Source organism: Athalia rosae, chromosome 6, assembly GCF_917208135.1.
Source record: "Athalia rosae chromosome 6, iyAthRosa1.1, whole genome shotgun sequence".
Lineage (NCBI taxonomy): Eukaryota > Metazoa > Arthropoda > Insecta > Hymenoptera > Athaliidae > Athalia > Athalia rosae.
The window spans coordinates 9,683,026-9,704,476 of record NC_064031.1 but is presented as its reverse complement, the minus strand read 5'-3'; the positions used below and the strand labels follow the sequence as shown (position 1 = coordinate 9,704,476).

The following is a 21,451-nucleotide window of genomic DNA, read 5'->3' as shown; positions in this document are numbered from 1 at the left end:
TTTATACATTACATATATACCTATGTAAAAAAAAATTACTATGTTTAATCAATTCGAAAATCTGCTTCGAATTAATAATATCCTCCTCGTACGGGACGTAGCGGGGACGGAGGAATAATTTTCTAATGTTCCGATTTCTCCGTCAAATTTATCTGCATTCATGACATCCGACATCGATCGTTATCCTTTGTTACCGAAAATTACTCACGAGACAACTTGCAACCTGAAAATAATATAAGGCGCGTATGGTACCTGGAATCTAACAGGTGCTCATTCATTCGTTCCGATGCAACAGTCAACACAACGCGTGCTGACCAAGTGACCGATGTTCAGCTTGGTAAATAAGTGGGACGGACGTAAGTGCATATATTCTTCAAGTTCGAAGAAAATTCATTCTATTTGCCTCTGGCAAGTAACGCCGACGGGTCGTGCATCGTACCGATAATCCATATAATATTATCTACCTGCGTGCGGTATCCATATGCTATAGCTGTACGAAGAGTTTCCGCTTTCGGGACGTGGGTCGAATAAAAGAAGAAACCAAAAAAAAAACAGTGTGCATTTAAGTTACTATTCAGTTCAGTCGAGAAATAGATAAAAAGAGATTATCAACGCAGTAATCGTCAAATCAATCTAATTATCAGAGGGAGAAAAAAAACAGTGTTTGCATTTAAGTTATTAATCTTCTATTCAGTTCAGTCGACAAGTAGATAAAAAGAGATTATCAACGCACTAATTGTTTGAGCAACGCGTGAAGAGTCGGTCAAGTCTTAGTCAACAATGGTCAATAATAAGGTCTCGCGATCCTTGCTATAACAAATCAATTATTGCCAAGTAGTGAAAAAACATTTTTTACAAATCTGTAATCAACGGGCTGGTGCCTCATTAATACGTCGGCAACGTACGACAATATTTATATCACTTTTACTTTCTCCCATATACATATGTATGTACGTCATGTAATAGCCAGTTGTGGATTTCGAAACCACTATTCGCCGTATCCATGCACAGGCCCGATTTCGTAACGCACGTATAATTACGCGCCAGTGGAAATTTGAATACAGCTCTGGTTCCATATGCGGATGGGAAAATGAATTTCGCGTTCTAAGGATTCGATCAACAGTTCGGTTTCAAATAACATTTCGAAGTCATGGCTGAAAATTGGATGTGTGATTACAACGACCTGATTTACGACGAAGCGTGCGTGAACATAAAAAAAAATTCCCAACTACCCTCAGCTTGGTTGTATTCCCTCTCCTCCGACTGCGACGCGGTAAATATAATACACATTTATTATTGTTGAATTATGAGCTAGAGCTATCGGTATCAGGTCAATAGTCTTTGTTTTGTCCATGGTGTTTAATCGATTCAGTCTTTGATTCTCCTTTAGTGTCCGTTCACCCGAATTGGTCCGATAACGAACTCGCCGAACCAGAGTATCAAGTTTCAAACAGATGCATCTTTGACCTGGCGAATAAGAAGCAGCGGCGATGAGGAATATATTTCAGCTAGAAATTCAAGGTTGAATATCCGAATCCAACGTCGTGTGAGCGAAAATAATTATACAATACGGAATAAAACCTATTTTTCCACAGTGACGTTTTGTGCGAGGTGGAGCCGAATCTGCACCAGTTCGGGGCGTACGAGTTGGATATCGGTAACGAAACTTGCGATGTCCGAACACTGAAAGATCCTTCGAGCCTTTACATACGTGAGTACAATCTGATGGAAGAGATCGCAATAATTCATGAGTATTATAAGGTATAAATAAAGTCAATAGTCCGTACAAGTTCGACTGCGCCTCGAGCGATTGGCAATGGAAAATTGACGAGATTATGCTGATGATTATATTATACCTGTGCAGGTATAACGTCACCCCGTATGTATCATTTATTTCAGCTCTTTGCGTCGTCGCCGCTGCGTTAATATGTGTTCTGGGCGGATGCTCGTTGTTAAGAATTGGAATGACCAGATTACGAAAGAAATTAAGAGACGAAGATATTAACGGAGATGTGCAACAGCAGCAACAGCGGCATAGTATAAAGTTGCCCGCGGCGAAACGCCGTGTAAAATGTATCGACACTTTCAGAGGGTGCGTAAGCCTAATCGTTCGCGGTGTGGACTTGTGAAAAACAAAATCGTTAGTCGAACCCTGTACCGTAATTGTTTTTCTATGCAGAATAAGCATTTTGCTAATGATATTCGTCAACGATGGTGCCGGAGGGTTTCGCATACTGCAGCATGCCACTTGGGACGGTTTACTAGTCGCTGATTTGGTTTTTCCGTGGTTTATGTGGATCATGGGGGTCTGCCTACCCATTTCCCTGGGCTCGCAACTCTCGCGAAACATTTCAAGGTTCTCCATATGCAAGGGGATCGTCAAGGTGTGCACTCACGGAGATGCATATCGTTTGAAAATTATTAAACAAATTTTTTTCGCAGCGCAGTGTTATGCTATTTCTGATCGGGATATCACTGAACACCCTCGGAACCATCCCTCAACTAGAGAGCATCAGGATATTCGGAGTATTGCAACGATTCAGCTTGGTGTACTTGATAGTTGCACTGGCCCTAGTTTCTTTCAGCCGGCGAAAACGAATTGAGCCAAAGGTTCGAAGATAAAAAAATTTGTCATATATCGGTGACGTTGTCGGTGTTTTTTACGTTTCTTATTCCGAGGAAAAAACTTTTCCAATTTCAGAATCAATATTTCAAAGCCATCAGCGATATTCTGGCGCTCCTGCCTCAGTGGGTGTGGATTTCTGGTATCGTTGCTGCCCACTTTCTCATAACGTTTCACTTGCCGGTTCCTGGTTGTCCAACGTTCGTAAATTTTTTGGTTTTTTTTTATTTTACAAAAATTATACTCATACAGCCTCATGAAATCGTCGAGATTCGACTCTTTTCTACATTACAGAGGCTACTTGGGGCCGGGGGGGCGTCATGAGGATGGAAAATACTTTGAATGCGCCGGCGGTGCAGCGGGATACGTGGATCGGAAATTGCTCGGCGTAGAACACATCTTTCAACGGCCAGCCGTGGATTCTGTTTATGGGTCAGGACCGTTCGACCCCGAAGGAATCTTGGGTAATTATTAACTTTTTCTAAGGGGAAGAGAAGAATCCTCGATTGCAAGAAGTTCGGTACATGTATGTATCAGGATGGTCCATAAACAAAAAAATTCCGTTTTCCGACTCAAAAGTTACTCTGATTGTGAGGCATGAAAAAAACTCTCTCCAAAGTGCAGCTCGATATTCAAAGTCAGATAACTTTTTATCCACTAAGATTACGAGAAAACCAAAACAGAGCTCTTTTCTAGAGAATTGAATTTCCTACAAGAATAGGTACATAAAAATAAAAAAAAAAAAAAATTCTTCTCACTTTTGCGCGGTAAAAAGAAGAAACAAAAATTTCACGTGCTATTTAGATGGGAAAATGAAAAGTTTTCGTGCGTCTTAGCGAGTTGAGATGTCGAGCTGCACTTTGGGGAGAGTTTGTTTTTTGTGCCTTAAAGTAACTTTCAAGTCGGAAGAACTTGAAAAAAAAAAATACCAATTAAACTTCATTTATTTACTCTAGTATGAATAGTTATTGTAATATACCTAAATATCGGAGTAATTGTTGCATCGTACAGTAACTATGTCCGTCATTCGGCATATCGTTGTTGCAAGTCAAAGTAGGCCGACGTCGCTTGCGTCTGTGCCAAGTTATTGCGGTGTGATATACTTTACCAAGCTCAAACAATATTCCGTCGCTACTGCCTACTTCATAATGTGCATACATTATGCGAAGTTAAACCGCGTTCACCTTGACGGTCACATCACCGGGAGTATTTCCGCCCCGTGTTCTGTCCTCTTTTCGAACCAAACGACTGAAAACATGCAGCCGAGTCCCCTCTTCCTCATATCAATCGCGATTATATTCAAATTTCATAACCAAAGGTGACCGGGTTCTGCCCCAGGCTGCCTAAGTTCGATATTCCAGGTTTTCCTGGGGGTCCAGGCCGGGATGGTCCTGAGATATTACAAAAGCTGTAAGAGCCGAGTATGCAGATGGCTCATATGGGGTGGTATTTGTGGCTGCGTGGGTCTCGCCCTGCATTTCAGTGGCAGCATACCTATCAACAAGAGTTTGTGGTGAGTAAATTTTACAGGCCACCACGCTGCGTATGAAATTTTTTATTATCTAATATTATCACGCGACGGTACAGCTCGTGCATAATTCCCATGCATTTTTGATACTCTCAGTTTGTTTTTTGTTCCTTTCGCGAACGTGGAGTGCTGCTTTTTATCGGTCGCGAACTGACAATCAAAATACGATTTCTCGAACCGAGTGTTTTTTAGGTCGATGTCTTACGTCTTGGTGACAACGAGCTTGGCGCTTTTCCTATTCACCGTCTGTTACGTCATTGTAGACGTGACGAAAATATGGCGAGGAGGTCCCTTCAGAATTCCCGGTACGCTTTAGCAATAAAAATAATTCAAATTCCCCGTCATCCCTTACGAGAACCCTTACTAACGAATTATTCGACTCCCCCAGGAATGAACGCCCTGGCGATGTACGTGGGCCACGAACTCTGTTTCCAAATATTTCCCTTCCACTGGCGATACGGCCTTATGGGGAGCCACACTTGGGTGCTGGTCGAGGCACTCTGGGGCACCGCACTATGGACTCTGATCGCCTATATTCTTCACTGGAAGAGAATCTACGTATCGTTGTAAAGCTTTCATTTCATTTGTGAAATTTCTTTACTTTCGTTGCTCAGAATCAAAATTCATCACATTGCAACACGTGCCCGGAATTTACAGAGCGATTTTTCTCATACGGATACTTGCGTACTGCGCTGCAAGTATGAGTCCCGGGAAATCAATCTCAGGGTTACCGTGAGTATATTTGTATAAAAAAAATATGCCGCTGAACAGATAAAATATTTGGTGTTACATATGGTTTTATGAATAATCATTTCATCATTTATTTTACACAACTTACATAAATTATACAATTTATATAGCTATACGGTGTACTGTAACATAGACGAGCGGTACTTTTTTTTTTGTGCTTTTTTTTGTGTTTTCTTTTTCAAAGATGTGTTATATCCTTGAAATGCCATGTTGACAAGTAAACGAACGCTGTCAGTTGTCGACACACCCGTGAATGAATAAAAACCGCAATGGCTTATCCGATTAAATATTATGTAAAAATATGTCACCAAAGAGATGAGAGAATTTCTCGCGTACTCGAAAAGCGATTCATCCAATTTTCGATACACCACTTATGTATATCACCCGCATGGTTTATGGTATTGAAATATGGTAGTAACTTATTTGATCTCGTCGTTGTTGCCGCTATGCACCTTATGAGAGATTATCAAAAAAGAGACGGTTACAAATAAGTGTTGCAACACGCTGTAAAATTTTAGGCAGATTATTGTAAATAATTGCGTATCATTTCTTAGAAAATGAAAAAAAAAATGAATAGCAATGACAACCGATTAAAAACACACTGGCAATATAGCGCGATAGTCACATTTAGAATAAATTATCTCCACCGGTTCAGTAATCAGTTTGGTCTGGACCTGAAAAAGAGAATAACTTCGGTTATTGGATGTCGCCTAAAATTGGTCATATATTTTGAAAAAAAAAACAAAAATTACTAAATGCACCGAACATATATTGCTTTGAATCTGTCATTGATTCGATTTCAAATCAACGAGTGCAGGGATTAACTGCGTTATCCGCGACTCAATATACTATGATAATGCATATCCGATCAAGTAAAACTCTACAAACAATAAATTTGAATCAAACGATCTGCTTGTAACGTTCAGTTAAGTGTAGGAATGCCGACAAAGAAGGCGAATCATTTTCACAATCGGTGTATGATAAAGATATAATCGATCTATTGTTTACCGAAACGATTGCAAAGCATTTCTTAATCATTGACTCATTGTCAGTCACGAGTCAACGTAGTCTTATATCTTTACCTGTAAACCGAACTAAAATTAGAGAAAAATTCGAGGAAAAAAAACGAAGAAATTAGGTAGGTGCAGGCTATGAGTATACGCGGTGATTGTTAGTGATATTTATCTATTAATTGCAATGGCATTACAAATACATGACCGCGACTCTCGTTATTGCTATCGACAGAAAAGAAAGAAAAAAAAAAACGATTCATTGAATTATAGTATGTTGTGTTATCTATTAGAGTACGACGAATAGATATGTAATCGTACGAGAAAACGTATAAACATATAGGTATGCGCAGTTGTAAATAACATGGTATAGGTATTATGCATGTATCTGTATGTATGTACGTATAACGGGTGGGAGCTATAAGCGATGCATGTGACATTAAGCAGCGGGATGCCGTGCATGTGTAAAAATCAGACACAACAGCCGATAGCCAATTATCATACATAATATGGTATGTTCGAATGACACGACGGAGAATACGAGAGATCGAGGCGAATTTGCCATTCAACTCTACTTAATCGGCATTCCGGTAGATCCAAAAATTTTATTGCTGCGCCGTTCATTCTTTTGGATTAAGCGAATCAATCAGTGATCAGGCTGATAACAACTATATGATAATCGTCGATGTTTGTATGCATTGTTATGGATATAATGGAGCAGACTGGTATGATAACGTGATGCGGAAGCGTTATAGATTTCTACGAGTCCTGCTCCACTCGGTGCGCGTTTCGAATGAAACTTTGGCTGGATGATCGGGGCGATTGGATGAAATTAAAATGGGTCTGTTGGACAATTAAGAATGTTAAGCAGCGAATTTATTTCTATCGGAAGTACTTCTTCTTTTTTTCTTCACGGCGGAAAGGGTAGCTGCACAACGTTGGGTTTTGCACGACTACGGCAAATGTGTTATACGCAAACATTTAAATATTAGTACAGGATTCGTATGGTATAAGGTACGCGTAAATGCGTACGACAGTTCAGTTTACAACTAGACTCGTTGTATGTCTACGAAATATAAAGGGTGGCGAGAAATTAGCTGTTATCGTTTCACCAGGCAATTCTTCAGCTCGAGATTGGCGAGATTAGCGAAAACTCGGCACCGCAAAATTTACCTCGGCCTATGAATTGAAAAATTTTCCAGTGACTCAAGAAATTTTACCCGTCAAGAAAAACAAAGGTCCCAATTGGGAGTCTGGTTTCTCTTGACGGGTTCGTCAATCGTTCGAGTCGATGAAACTTTTTTACTTCGAGTCGCAAAGGGATCAAAATAAATTTTGTGGTTAAAGTATATTCTCGTAAATTTTACAAATTCCGAGGTGGATAATTATCCGGTGAAGAGACGACGCATCATTTCTTTACACCCCGTAGTTCAACATCGTACGTCTATAGGTATGTGTTGTATGCATGTCAAATGTGTATAATATTGTGGATAAAAAACAGATAAAAATAATATGTACCGATAGATGAAAAAAAAAAAAAAAACACGTGGCCTGTACCTTCTGGGCATCGTAGCCCAGCCCTGCGAAACTAGACAAAACTTGGAACGCTCTTCAGTGGGTCGGATGCATAGGCCTAACTTCACTCAGCCTCGGGCCATCAGCAGTGGCCGTTTTTCAATGAGGATTTTTTGGACATGAAAGGAATGGACGAAGCTATCGCCTTGTGAGGCGACTGGAGTGCCTGCGGCACGTTTTTCGAGCTCTTTATCCTCGGGCATAGAACGTGCGTCCTGCGCCCCTTCGAGTGGCCAGTGACGCCGTTCTCGAGCTTCTTCAGTTTCTTGAAGGCGATCGAAGGCAGGATGTCGTAATCGAACTGTACCGGCGACGTCGCGGTCTTCCAAGTCTGGAAGTAGGGGTCGTCATTGGGTGCGGGTTTCTCGGCGTGCGCAAATATCCCGTAGCCGAGGGTATCGCCGAGGTCGGCGCACTCGTTCGGCGTCGTCACCGAGCTGCTGTTCTCCGACTCGAAGGACCTACCCTCGTGTATCCTCCGCCACGAGTGCTCGCACAGAGGCGAGTAATCCGGTGAGGTGATGCCGCTCGAATAATTCGAGTGGCAATTCTCGTCGTAGTTGAAGACGTTCGCCTTCAACAGGGGCAAGCTCAGGTGCTCCCGTCTCCCGGGAGAGTACAGGTGTTCGTCCGTCGGGTCCACTTCCGCCAATACCGCGTCGTCGTTCAGGAGTTTGAATAACCTGGAGTGGGTCTGCGTCCTCTGGTACTTGTTCATTCTCTTGACACTCGCGCATTCGGAGTCCGTGTCCACCTCGGATATCATTCGGCTCATGTCGGATGTCACGCCGCTGTCCTCGTCGTCGGTCTCGTCCCTCAAATTCTGGACGGTCAGCAGCCGCTTGGCCTGCTTGTTGGTTTCGGTTTTTTCGCCCTCCGCTTCCTCGACGATATCCTCTTCTTTTTTCGGGTCGTCGTCGTCGACTCTCTTCGTTTTCTTGATGGCGAATTCGGTACGCACCGAGTCCGATTCCTTTATCTTGAGGCTCTTCTGCTCTACGACTTCCCTGTGCATCTCACCCTCGACCGCCGACTTGGAGGTGGTCACGTCATACTCGGCGTCGTATCCGCTGTCGTTCGAGTTGGTCGTATCGTTTCTTACCGAGTAAGCGGTTTCCGTGTCCTCCCTCGCCTCCTCGCTGTTCACAGTCGTCTCCAGATCCGTTTCAGTTTCCAGGTCGAGCTCCTTTTTCCAAATATGTCTGATCACGTCCGTCCGTTTCGTGTGGATCGTTAACTCCGCTTCGATTTTTCTGTCGCGATCCGAGCCTTCCACCACTACCTCCTCCTCCTCTTCGATCGCTCCGATATTCAAATTCGCATTTTCGTCGGTACCGCCGTTCATTTCCCCTGAACTCAGTCTGGTCTCCGCGTTTTCTAGCCTGCTCTCCTTCGCGTCGTCATTCGTCAATGTGAATTCCGTGTCGAAGGACTCTTCGAGTGATCCCTTCTGCTTCTTTAGCGTGAAATCGACGGACGTGTTGTTGTTCTTTCTTATCCTGAAGTTGACGTGAACGTCGTTGCTGTTGTCGGGTTCGCAACGGGACCTCGAAACTTCGTCGTCGCCGTTCGATTTCTTGGCCGATCTGACCGTGCTGTCCCCTACGATGACCGTGGTAACGTCCTCGTTGTTCTCTGAAACCGAGAATCTGAATCTCAGCGGCAAACTAACGCTGACGGTGGTATCGTCACCGTCGTCCGGCGACTCTCCCGAACTATCCATGCCTTCCTTCGTCGTTCCCTTTCCCTTCAAGTACTCGAACTTTCGCGAATCGCTTTCCGTCTCCGTTTGCTCGGCGTCCTCGTATATGACGCTCAGCTGGTGCGGCAGTATGCAGTCGTTGTTCAACGACTCGATTTGGTACTCGTCGTCGGCATCCGAGTCGCACTCGCTGCACGTGAGCTTGTCCGACGACAATCTCGACGAGTGTTCGCATCCGTCTTCCGAAATCGTCGCTGTCGACAAAGAGTTAACGCATTCCTTGTCAACGGATAGAATGCAGATAGGCGTAGCTGCGGGTTCCTCCGGCCTCGTCGACGACGCGGCTAACTTCGGAACGTTCGTATACGCGACGTACTCGGATCCGGACTCGCTGTCGGAGTTCGACGATGAGGAATCGTCGCTGGATTCCGATTCGCTCTTGTCGCTCTCGCTGTCGGATTCGGACGAATCCGAATCCGAGTCGGAATCGGTGTCCGAATCGGAGTCCGTGGCGATCGTGCGCACCGCAGAGTCCTCGCCGCGGGCGGCGTTACCCCGCGTCATTTCGTATACTTTGTTCTTTCGATTCTCTAACGTGATCTCGCCCGTCGACTCCACGTCGACGCTCGGATCGTTGGAATTCCGCCCATCGCCGACCCGGGCTCGGTTTTTCTTAACACATTTAGGGACGGTCAGGTAGTCGATCGTCTTCGGCGTCGAGACACGGACGTTGTCGACGTCGCTCCTATCGTTTCCTCCGTTGTCCGAATCGAGAGCAACGTTCCGTTCCTCCTGGGGGTTCCGCGGACCCTCCTGCGTCCTTTGCGGAGAATTTTTGGTCGGCGCGGCGTACGCCGGCGGTATACGAGGGCAGTCGTGGATCGCGTAACTAGGCGCGATCGCTTCTCGCTGACCATCCGGACAACGATCTCGGCTACATTCGCCGTTCGTCGGAGCCTCCCCTCGCCCCTCGACTTGCGGGGGGTAGCTCAGGGCGTAATTCTGATGGTGGTAACTTTGGTCGTACATCGCGTAGTAAGCGTAAGGGTTCCCGTCGGCGTAGTCGCAATAAGCGTAGGGATTGTGCGCAACGCCGAGGGGTTGGGAATTGGGCGGCGGCGGCGGCGGTGCGTACCCGAGGGGGTAGTAGCCCCACCAGCCTCCCTCGGGGCTCCAATAGGGAGAGGGACAGTTTGGGAAATAAACACCCGATTGCTGATTGCCCGTAACGTTATTCTCTGTTCGAGAGATGAAATCTTGTTGGCGATTTTCTTGCGGAGCTACAACAAACAGCATATCGCATACAGACAAAAATCAACTCCATTTTCCTATGTGTTTTTTTTCCTCTATCTTTTTTTTTTTACTTGCGATTTCTCTTAACCTCTCGATCTGATATCATCGTAGGGCTTTCGTTTCTTTGATGCAATTTCTTTTTCATTTCCTTTTTCATTTATTTTTATTTTTTTTTCTTTTTTGGTTTATCATGATCAACCCTCCCGATAGCCCATTATATTTAATATTCAATGTTTACAGTCATCATCAATAGAGAATGCATGTATACTAAAATGTTTCATCTAATCCTGTGTTCAAAGGAATCGATCAAAGTATGAGGCATGGCCAAACGATGTTTTACACACGATGTATGTAGAGCAAACAAGTATTGGTGCAGTAAAACGAAAATTATCTAGAAAGTTCTTTAGAATTTTAGGGAATTCGTTCGAAAAGATTGCTACTTTAATCTAGGCTTTTTTTGCTGTTCATAAGTTGGATATACGCCATACACAAAATAATGACGACTTTTTCTATTTCACTTTCAAACAATTTTTAACACAATATATATTTTTCAACCGCACTGCACTTTCGACCGGTCGGAATATTACGGCACCTACATGGTATACCTATAGTATAATGTGTATACATGCAAGACACTTGCAATTATTATATCAAACTGCAAAAATGTATAATATGGCGAACAATAGTAAATAGTAAATGGTAATAAACGACATGCAACATTCTCATGATCAACAAACTATTCTCAGCTATTAAGATATATCGCACGTTGTAACTGGTAATTTGCTATTTTTATTATGCGGGAACGTAATAGGCGAGGGTATAAGGTAAGAAAAATGCTTTTAAACTAACCAACGGTAATTTCGCGAAGGGGTGGGTGGGCCAGAAAAAAAAAACAAAAAACAATTAACTAATTAATAATTGAAAAACCGAGTCGATGTGAATGGGAAAATAGAATTCGTCTACAACATCATCATCGTATTATTATTGACATCTGGGTATGTCGATAGTGACATGCGTTTGACGAAATTGAAATACGAAAATTTGCAAAAAACGGTGTTGCTTCTCTTCGCTCGGAATTTTCGTTGTACGTATTTTCGTTTCGCGGACTCGAATTTACTTAATTCGATGAGACATTTTTTCTATGGCCACCGCGGAGGTAATGAAAATTATGGCATTTGTTCTGCTAATTTCAGATGATATTTGGACGAATGAAAAATTGCGTGGCTCGGGCGGGAATTGGAGAAAACGAATGTTGCTCAGCGATTATATACGGTACAGTTTACAGCGATGCACTTTCACGGATAAGTGTGAAAATTCATCGTATTTCTCTGGCGAATCTTTCATCGTAACAATTATTTTTATAACAATTGCAAACGAATGACGGCGACACCCGCACATTGCTCTGGCATCCTCAATTTCGTGATAAGTTTTTCACTAATTATTCAAGTTCTTGTCAGGGAATCATTATTATTATTGATATTACTATTATTATTATTATTATTATTATGTGTTCCTGTGAACACAGGATTTGAGAATGCATGAATGTTCGAATGGCAATAGTGTAACATTTTATTTAGTCAAAAAAATATTATCATCCGAATGTCAAAGTGATGGACATTGTCAATTCAATTAATTCACAGAGGCGAATAAGCTTTTGATTTTTAATGATCATTATTATGAAGGTATATGACAAGTTTATTCCAAGATTGTTATATCATATTATATTATAGGTACGTGAATGTATTTGTATATATATATATATATGTATACTATATCGTATTTCAATCGCACGGAGAGAGGTAGAGCTCGAATCGACGAATACCGATAATTCTGGCGAAATATCACGGATTCTCGTCAGAATGCGAATAAAATCGGTGGCGGACGATCGCACCGTACGATCCCCCGTGCTCAATTTATCTCCGCGTCGAATTGAAAATACTCAAGTAAGTTTACATGACTACACTTATATGTATATCCGTAATTATGAAAAAGAGAAACGATAAATACGATGAGATGAATAACGATCGACTCACCGATATTATCGGGGGACGTCATGGCCTGTAACATTCTGAAGGACCTCGACGGGATCGCACCGCCCATGTACTTCCTCGGCTCCTGGACCTGTTGCTCGCTGGGCGGCAGGTTGGCCTGAGCTTCTTCTGCGAAAAGCGAAAAAAAAAATACAAGATTGGCAACCAACGATCACGACGATAGATGCCCAATAACGGCGACAGTTTTCGATCGGGAGTATGAAGGCAAAATGGTGAACGGTCGCAAGCTTACCGAAAGACTTTGAATTCCTGTTCTGCTTCTTATTGATCGCGGTCGTGGGACGCTGCGCTGCAAGAATTCGGAAGAGTTGTCAATTGAGCAACATTTATCAAAAGATAACGAAATAGCAAAGACGCGTGGACACTATGCCGGTTATCCGATATCGGACATGCAATCTTTCCGAATCAACGAACAGGTGAGTAAACTAAAAAGTGCAAACGATCTAACTTGGTGTAATATTTTCGTATGCACTGCACGCAGACGGACACACACACGTATATGCATGCGTTGAACACGATGATCGTGATCGGGAGTTCACCCGGGGGGGAGGGGAGGGGGGGCTGTAAAAGTAATCGGCGGGGATGGAGATTTGTAACGAACAAAAATTACGATTATGTATGTATATATGTATGTACACCTATCGGCAGCAATGGTATATACCGTTTGAAGTCGTCGAAACTTCTCCGGAATCTGTCATATTCTGTAGTAAACGGAATGCGCGAGACGGGATCGCAGCACCACGATATCGAGGATCTTCCTCTTGATGTAGATAATTCTCACCGTCCACTATCGAAATCCACAATTCGGTTAGATGATAAAAACAAACAAAACCTTCTACCAAACTTTGATCACAATCACAATAATTGTCGTCGGCGTATAGTATCTGTTGCAGAACGGGTCTAGATATCCCATTATTTTTCAACGATTACGCGCGTCTTGGCGAATCTGTGTTTATTTTTTTTCTTTACCTTGCTCCTTGAATTTGTTCATGAGGGCTCTGTCGTCCTCGGTGAGCTGGAGTTTACGGATCTGCTCCGAATTGCCGTCTACGTCGTTATCGGAATCGGTGTCGGTTATCTTCTGGAGCACCCTGAACGATCTGGATTGAACGGGTCCGGGCTCCGGCTGATTAACCGCCCCGGTAGGACCCCTCTGGACGACCCTGAAACCGCCAAGATATCCGTGCCAATTTCATCGTCGAAATAATCGAGCGGACGCTACGTTCTCGCTGACGATACGAAGAGCCTTACACTCTGGATCCCTGAACGTCGACGGGAATCGTGCGCCCTTGGGGGTGTCCGTTGTCCTCGAGCATAATGGGAATAATGCGAGCACCTCCGGGTTGTTGCTGGTGCTGTGCTTGGTTCTGATACTGTTGAGTCTGTTGCTGGGGCTGACCACCCCATCTCTGTTGCTGATTTGGCGCCGTTTTGAACTGATGGTGACCCGCGCTTTCGTTTTTCACCGTGAATACCGAAGGCCTGTCCTCGATCTGGAAACCGTTCGCGAATATTAGAGAACAAGATTCCCCGCTACGACGGGAGAAATCGACGCGCCGATCCCAACTCACGCGAACGGGTATAACACGATCCTGTTGTCGGGTCTGGTTCTGCGTGTAAATCGGCTGAGGTTGATGATAAATCCCCGGCGTTACGGACGCCGTGACTTCCGACGCGGCGTCGATCGGCTTGTTGTTGTTAGACTTCTTCGCCCACTCCGGAAGATCGTCCTGCTGCTTGGGCTTGTTCTGGAGCCACGGGGTGGGGGCCTTGGCTAGGGTGACCACTGGCGGAGTGGTCGGACTCTGAGGCGACAAAGGGGTCATAACCGGCGTAGTTTTTCCCTCGCCTCGAGCATTACCACCGACCCGCACCGTCTCCGCAGGTTGACTGTTGCCCGCTGCAAGATTTCCCATTTGAGCTCGCGATAGTCGATTGTCGTTTGTTTTTTTTCGTCATGTTTGTTTGTTTGTTTGTTTGTTTTTTTTTTTTTTTTTTTTTTATTTAAAAGTCACGGCGTTCGATCGTTGAAAAATCTTACCCGTTGACGGTGTGCGATTCACGTGGACGCCGTGGGCCCTGTTGGCGGACGGCGTGGCGGGCATATTGACGGGAAACACCGGAACCGCGACCTGGGGTTGAACGTAGAGATTCGGGGCAGCTAAGGAGCTGGTTGGCTTTGGCTCGTGGGCGGATTTCGGTGGGCCTTCGATTCCCTCGTCATTGGCGTTTTTCGCAACGCGACGTGCCATCCGCGGACTCCTGATTTGAGAGAGATCCAGCTTTCCACCCATACCCGGGGTGTAAGTGAACGGTTTCTTGTCTTTGGTCATCATCGCATTTTGTATAGCGGCCGGTGGCTCGTAAGGGTCGTTGTTGTTCTGCGGTCTCCGTGGCCTCGGCGTCTGAGGAAACGATAATTCGAACGCTCATTGTTTCGGGCTAGAAATCCGGCAAAACTGCGTGATAAAAATCGGGATATGGATCGAGAGATTTATCGTTTTTTTTCTACCGCGGTGCGATAATATCGCCGCACATTGAATACAGTTGCGGGGAATTGATATTACCGGAGCCAGCCTGCGAAGAGCTGGTTGAAAAATAACTATGATATAACGTCGAATTGTATAGGAACGTGAATAAGGTTTACGTTTCGTGTTTCTACATCAACTTGTACAGGCGTGTACGCGACTTCAGAAATGTAACGGCGCAAAGTATCAGCGAAATTAATCTACGCTAGACCGTCTTTCGATTTCCCGTTTCTCCTTCCGCTTCGCATCTCTGCAGTCACTGCGAAAATATAAACTCCGCTCGTCCTCCGTCGGCCAACGAACAGAGTAGGCCTTTCGAACGCTCTGTACGCGCATACATACCGCTATTATTACACCGCGCGTATACCGCTTTACCGCGAGCTACTCGGTATAATCAAAAGAATACCGTCAATGACTCATTGCAAACTCGGCGATGAATTTACTTACCATCGACGAATCGTCGCGAACCAGTTGCAGCGTGAGAAATATAAATAGAATTTTTCGTTAGCGAGAATAGAAAATTTATAAGAGACTTTGAGGAGAGAATCGATCGACGAAAAATTGGTGAATATTCGAGAGTCGAAATTTAAACACCGGTAACTTTTCTGATCCATTTTTTGTTCTACACAGAGCTACTCTTTTCGCGTTCGATCGAAACCATCCGGTCTTGGACCCACGATTCCAACCGAAAGGGGAACAGAATTTTCATCTTACCTCCGCAGTACTGATCCTTAGGGCCGGCGTCTGTCCAGGAACTGGTTGAGGCGGCGGAGGCGGAGGTGGTGCGGGACAGAATCCTGAAATCGGTAAAAAAAAATTCATACAGGATTACAGCGATCCGAACCGATCAGGATCGCGTTCGATGCCGCGGCGCGAGTAGACGCGAATGGGTGATTCTCTATAAGACAAGATATGCGTGTACCTATGTATGAGTCTCGAAGGACGAAATGCAAAACCGCAGACCGCGTTCAAGGATACGGTATAGGTATACTTGACCTATTACCGCAACTCAATTATCTCATATATCTTATTCGCAAATACCGAAATCTTGTTGTTAGAACGGACTCGGCCGTTCGAGATATCCGTGTGAATTATTGACCTGCGAGGATCGGATGCGGAGCCAGCGATCTACCGGAAATTCCTGCGAGGCTCCAAATTTCCATCGGAGTGCTTCGGGCGGGTTAGTTTTCACACCAATATGAGCAGGTATGTAGGATAAAGGTGTAGAGTGAGATGAAGGAATTTGATAAATTAGAATAAAAATAACGATCCTCACCTGTCGCCGCAGAGTCTGGATTTCTGGAAAAAAACAAAACAAAATGAGGCAAATTTGAGTAAAAATTCGGTACAGATATCGATTGAAACATTGCGCAACGGTTGAACGTGATTCTATTCGCGGATCACTTTTCATTCTACGTTTCGAAGAACCTCCGTACAACGTCCGTACGTTTTCAAGGCATTTTTATTCTCGGAAACGCTCGATTCAAATTGAAATCTCCCTGTCTTCGGTGGGACAAATTCGAAGACTTTTAATTACAGTGCGTCACGCTCCGGCGTTATGTCATCGGCCCGAATATACGATACCGTCGCGTTTTATCGGCAAGGAGGTTGAGCGAATTCGGCTGCACCGGCGCAAAACGTGCACCTCACACCTGGATTCGCTTGTGCACTCCGCGTGAATGCTCATCGTTTTTCCCCACGAGCCAATGGAAAGGTGAATTTATCGCAAACCATACGCTGCGCTAGGAACACTCGCGTCTACCGACCGCGAAACGCCTTCCGAGTGAAATATTCTTCACCCTCCGCAAAGACGTCGCAATGTCGTCGTGCAACGAACGACGCTTGCACGTCTGATTGCAAGATGTACACCGCGTTCGTAAACGGTGTACGATGAATTGTGCACACATCATCATTCGCACACTTTGCGGTTCATTTTACAGAACGGGATCACGTGTAACACGCTTCTTCGTATCCGCGACCGTTACTGTCGTCGCCATTAGTTTTTGCGCGAAATGACGGCAGAAGGAAAAATCATTCCTCATCATCATCATTAGCTAGGATGAAAATAAATGTAACACATAAGACCGCAGTGCGGATAGAAACGGGGGTTTGGACGACGGGGACCATCGCAACACGTGTCTTTCGTTCAGCCGGTTCGCTTCCGAGCGTGTAAATCGCGAGCTCCGATCAACGTTGGCATCTATTTCGCCAACACCGATTGTCCCCGATGTTTATCGCCTCGCCTAGCGATTTTCAAGAGCAGTCGCGGCATCTTCGGCATCCGTAGCATCGTCTGCCTCCTTCTCGTAAACCTTCGCGCACTTTGGCAATCGATTGTTACGGGCGTGCGGACGGGCCACGGTTTCCTTCGATAATGAACAACGCTCCCTATCGCGAAGAGGTCTTCCGCGTAGCGAGGGGATCGAACTCGTTATTGTAACACGAGAATCGCGGTACTCGCCTCAGGAAACGTATAACTGACGAATTTTATGATACCTACTTATGTCTCGTCGCGACGTACGCGGGTACTCGTACGGATGGGGACGACAAAGCAACGATCACCACCGTCCACGGTAACTGGTAACGAGAAACTGGTAACCCATATTTGTTCCTGCGCAGCAGTCTCTCGACTCAGCACACTCGCGGCTATGTGCCGATCCGCGTTTTTCCTTTTAGGGAGTCGTAAGAGCTCCGGAGTCTTTCGAAGGCCACCTCGATAGCGAGCGTCTGGTACCGTAATTACCGTCGTACATTTCGTCAACATACGAATCGCTCTTGAGAATACCCATATACCCACTCGTGACGTGTTACGATGCCTACGCGTAGGTACACACAAGTTTACCGATACAACATGGGAACAAGTGTGGTGTACGTAAACAACTATTTTCACACCGTCGAACTTTGTTGTTCGGGATAACATTCGGGGTGAAAGCGACTACGATAAGACGAACGAACGCGCGGAAAGAATCGGAATCCCGTTAGGTTTGGGGAAATTTTCTTGCCCATCTACTAGTCGTACTTTATAGTTACTCGACCCGACGACTATTTTTTCTCTCGTATTCCAAGACGATCGCTGTACAAAATTCGGCTCTCGAGATGTCGTTGGGATATTATTCATCGTATCCGTCGATGAGACAGTTGGATTCATCCGTTGACCTTGAAAGCCTTGGATAGATTCTATATTAATCCGACGCCCACGCGATACCCAGCTATACACCAGTCGGTTTCTTCCCCTGATCGTCGTTCGTCCCGGTTTTAATGCCGCCCAGCGATTCCTGGTTCCTGGTTCCCGGTTCCTGGTTCCTCGTCTCTCTACGCCGGTCGTGTTGTACCTATCGTATCGCATAGTCGGTCGCCTCGTGCTACACGGAAGAAGCAGGTGTCACGCGCTGATCCTCAGCCTCTTCTTGCCAATAATTTTTATCTTTAGCGCGCCACGGGTTTTATCTTATCTGACGATTGGACGCGCCTGTGCCCGCCGAGGCGGACAGTCACCCTGCGGTGAAAACGTTCGTTATTGGCCTCGAGCCACGTGCGAAGCGGTGTAACGTCTTTTTATTTTAAGTTCACCTCAGATTTTCTCAGCTCTTTTTTCCTTTTCTCTTCTTTTTTTTTCCATTATACCTCTTTCACTCTATTTGCTCCCGAAAAACCTTCCTCTTCCTCGTCTCTGTACCAAACACGCCCGTCCTAGACCAGGCTACGCGGCGACCTAGTTATACCTAGATACGACGGTGTATCGCCGCCTCGCTATTTCAGATGAATACGAACGAGTTACTTTCTCGCGTTAGGAATATCATCTGGTCATGTTTCATGTCCCGTTGTTGAATCATTCGCGTCTGCCGGCGAGCGCGCGTCGATACACACGCGACGTTGATTTCAAAGTCGGTTGTTGTCGGTCTGGCGAGTTGACCGGAAAATATCCGTGGATTAGAAGATCTATTAATGGACGCGCTACAGGGTGCGTCGCGCGTATCGTAATTCAATCTGAACCGTCGGACTTTCGGTGGGTTCCGGTCGAAAGGAGGGAAAAATAGGGTGAATCGGGGTACGAACGATGACCGGTGAATAATCGTCTCGAGACGAAATTCCGATATATAGCCGTCGGAACGGACGCGAACGAGGCGGGTTTGTTGTCGTATCGCCACCCGTGGAAATCCCCCCCCCCCCCGATTCCTCGCACCCCGCGTATATTTTGGCCCCGCGCGTTCCGCGAGACCCGACGCCAAGAGAATTGGCAACTCATTTCTGTTTACAATCCCGAATAACGGTACCGCCGTCCGAATAGAAATTCGACCGCGTTCTCCCTCGTGCGAATGAATCGAACGATCGCCGTAATTTCTGGCCAACGAGAAATTACGACCGGTGAACGCGTCCCGACCAACGGGGCGAATCGGACGCAAGGATGCCGTTGTCGAGGCGTCGGGATTTCGGGGGTGAGACCGATACTCGGTACTCGGGTAGCGGCGCTTAATAAATTCAGTTTTTTGTCGGGTGTCCAGGTACACGTGTAATTATGGTGATCGATAATTTTACTTGAGAGTGTGTCCCGATGAGACGTCGCTGGGGTTTCGGGAGCCCAGCCAAGATGCTTCGGTGTAGAAATGTATTTAGGTAGACGCGCGAAGCATGGTTAATTTTAACTTCGGCTGACCTGCGCGTTACCGTCGGGTATAAAATGCTTCCGATTATTTTATTTTTAGTCAATGCCTCCGATCTTTTCCATCCGCGTAGAAATCCTTTTCATTAAACCCCTTCGGCAAATCGAGTAAAACAATGTTCGTTGCAGTCGACTCATTAGGCGCACCACGAGCTTATACGGCGAACGGGTCGTTCGTACGGCAACTTGTACGTATATGCTCGGGAGTACGGGGGCGTCGTCGATGATAATTTTTCACCGAGACTCGAGAGCGAAAATCAATCGAACGAACGACCCACCTGGTCATATATCGCGCGATTTAAAAATACGCTCTTCCTAGGCGGACAACCTAACAGCACGTGGCAATAAATTATACCCTCGTAGATCCGATTCGATTCAAAGGTCATTGACACGCCGGGTTTCGACGTTGCACGGAAAATTTTCCGCGTTCAACGTTTCGCGCACGCTATTTTTGCTCCAAATCCCTCGTTCACCCTCGTCGCGATTCCGCGTTGCCCGAGAAATCGATGCGAAAAAAATATTTAATCGCACGGTCCAGCTTTCTATTGGAAAGCAACGGCGCGGTGCGCTCGCCGCGTTACGGAAATGGTCCCCGCGATCACATTTCCGGTGGTGTTAACGGTCGCGATTTCGTGGAAGCCCGATGCCCCCGGCTTTCATTGTTTTATTTTATTGGCCGATACGCCGGCGTGGCTCTAACAGAAGTCAGATAATATTTTTAGATCGTTCATAACGCAACGAAAATGCATATCTATAATAACGGCGAGCCAAAGGCGGCGTATGCACACGCGAGCTGCGGTTCTAGAGAATTCGCGTTAACGTCGAATCCGTTGTCTATTTTTCGTCGCGTAACCAAAAAACGTCCCATAACCGTAGGAAGGACCGCCGAATCGTCCTCGGCGCTGTACGGGCGCGTCCTCTCGTTTCCGGGGTGACGGAACTGGGTCAGACGTTAATCGCGCTACGCCCACGCGTATCCTAGTTACTTTTTTGACGGCGGCTCAGCGCGCAGCAGTCGATATATAAACGAATTTGTCGGATATTCATTTTCTCGTCGGAAAAGCCTCCCGCGAAACCGGACAGCTGAGAATCGCCGCAAACTTTTTAATCGGCGAATACGACGATAAACTCTCCGCGGTGCCGATAAGACGAAGTTATCGCGCGGCTCTCTCCGAGTTGCATATCCTGCCGTACGGGCCGCGGAGTCCGACGGAGGAAGGACGCGGAGGACGAGGACGCGTGTATCGAAATCGAGCAAGGGTGGCGAGCGCCGGGGACCGGACGAAATTGCAGGGTAAAACTCACCCCGCGTAACTCATGGCTTCGATGGTCCAACTGCACGTCTCCCCAATACGATGATACAATGATGTCGCGACGCTCGATCGTTCGACGGTGGTTCTCCTCGGCTTCTGTCGCTTCCGGTCCGTCGCGTCTTATTCCTCCGCCTACCTGCGTCCGTTTGATTCTTTCATCGGGGCGATGCGAATAAACGGACGAACACTGGTGCCAGCGTCGAGACCGACCACGCGTTTGCCGCAACTGGTCGCTACATCGCGGGGCCCTCCGGTGGCCGTGCGCGCGCGCGCCTCTTTTGCACTCATTCGCTCTCCTTTTCGTTTCACTCGGATTCGCCGGTGTTCGTCTCCGTTGCTCTCAACCGCGACGTTGGACCGAGCGGAGTGACGAGGCGTCCCGACCAGAGGTCCACCGGCGAATCTGCAGGTCGCCGCA

The 21,451-nt window shown here is 46.0% G+C and overlaps 2 protein-coding genes across 3 annotated transcripts; one reads left to right on the top strand and one right to left on the bottom strand.

Annotated features, from left to right (window-relative positions):
* Positions 1–127: 127 nt before the first annotated feature.
* On the top strand, positions 128–5,188 carry LOC105690407 (heparan-alpha-glucosaminide N-acetyltransferase). Its single transcript, XM_048656433.1, has 12 exons — positions 128–356; positions 1,065–1,273; positions 1,391–1,521; positions 1,596–1,711; positions 1,900–2,092; positions 2,180–2,384; positions 2,443–2,610; positions 2,702–2,823; positions 2,918–3,087; positions 3,962–4,136; positions 4,344–4,456; positions 4,540–5,188. The coding sequence occupies exons 2-12, from the start codon at positions 1,151–1,153 to the stop codon at positions 4,719–4,721; spliced, it is 1,698 nt and encodes a 565-aa protein (XP_048512390.1). The 5' UTR covers positions 128–356; positions 1,065–1,150; the 3' UTR covers positions 4,722–5,188.
* Positions 4,948–21,305, bottom strand: LOC105690345. Of its 2 annotated transcripts, XM_012408071.3 has the most exons (12): positions 21,026–21,304; positions 16,337–16,359; positions 15,775–15,857; positions 14,574–14,937; positions 14,104–14,432; positions 13,784–14,025; positions 13,502–13,695; positions 13,194–13,319; positions 12,765–12,821; positions 12,515–12,640; positions 7,469–10,468; positions 4,948–5,575 (listed from the first exon to the last, which is right to left on the bottom strand). In XM_012408071.3, the coding sequence occupies exons 1-11, from the start codon at positions 21,037–21,039 to the stop codon at positions 7,569–7,571; spliced, it is 4,458 nt and encodes a 1,485-aa protein (XP_012263494.2). In that variant the 5' UTR covers positions 21,040–21,304; the 3' UTR covers positions 4,948–5,575; positions 7,469–7,568. The 2 variants fall into 2 exon arrangements, with proteins under 2 accessions (XP_012263494.2, XP_020710522.2); XM_020854863.2 differs by lacking the exon at positions 13,194–13,319 and having other exon boundaries at positions 21,026–21,305.
* Between the last annotated feature and the right edge of the window lie 146 nt (positions 21,306–21,451).

Bases quoted from the DNA above. Each gene is read 5' to 3' on its own strand.
- LOC105690345 (XM_012408071.3), bottom strand. The intron at 14,026-14,103 runs GTGAGTTGGGAT...AACGGTTTCCAG, and splicing joins ATCGTGTTATACCCGTTCGC to ATCGAGGACAGGCCTTCGGT. The intron at 12,822-13,193 runs GTATATACCATT...GAATTCTTGCAG, and splicing joins AGTTTCGACGACTTCAAACG to CGCAGCGTCCCACGACCGCG.
- LOC105690407 (XM_048656433.1), top strand. From the start codon at position 1,151: ATGGCTGAAAATTGGATGTGTGATTACAACGACCTGATTTACGACGAA. The intron at 1,522-1,595 runs GTTGAATATCCG...ATTTTTCCACAG, and splicing joins ATTTCAGCTAGAAATTCAAG to TGACGTTTTGTGCGAGGTGG. The intron at 2,824-2,917 runs GTTCGTAAATTT...TCTACATTACAG, and splicing joins CCGGTTCCTGGTTGTCCAAC to AGGCTACTTGGGGCCGGGGG.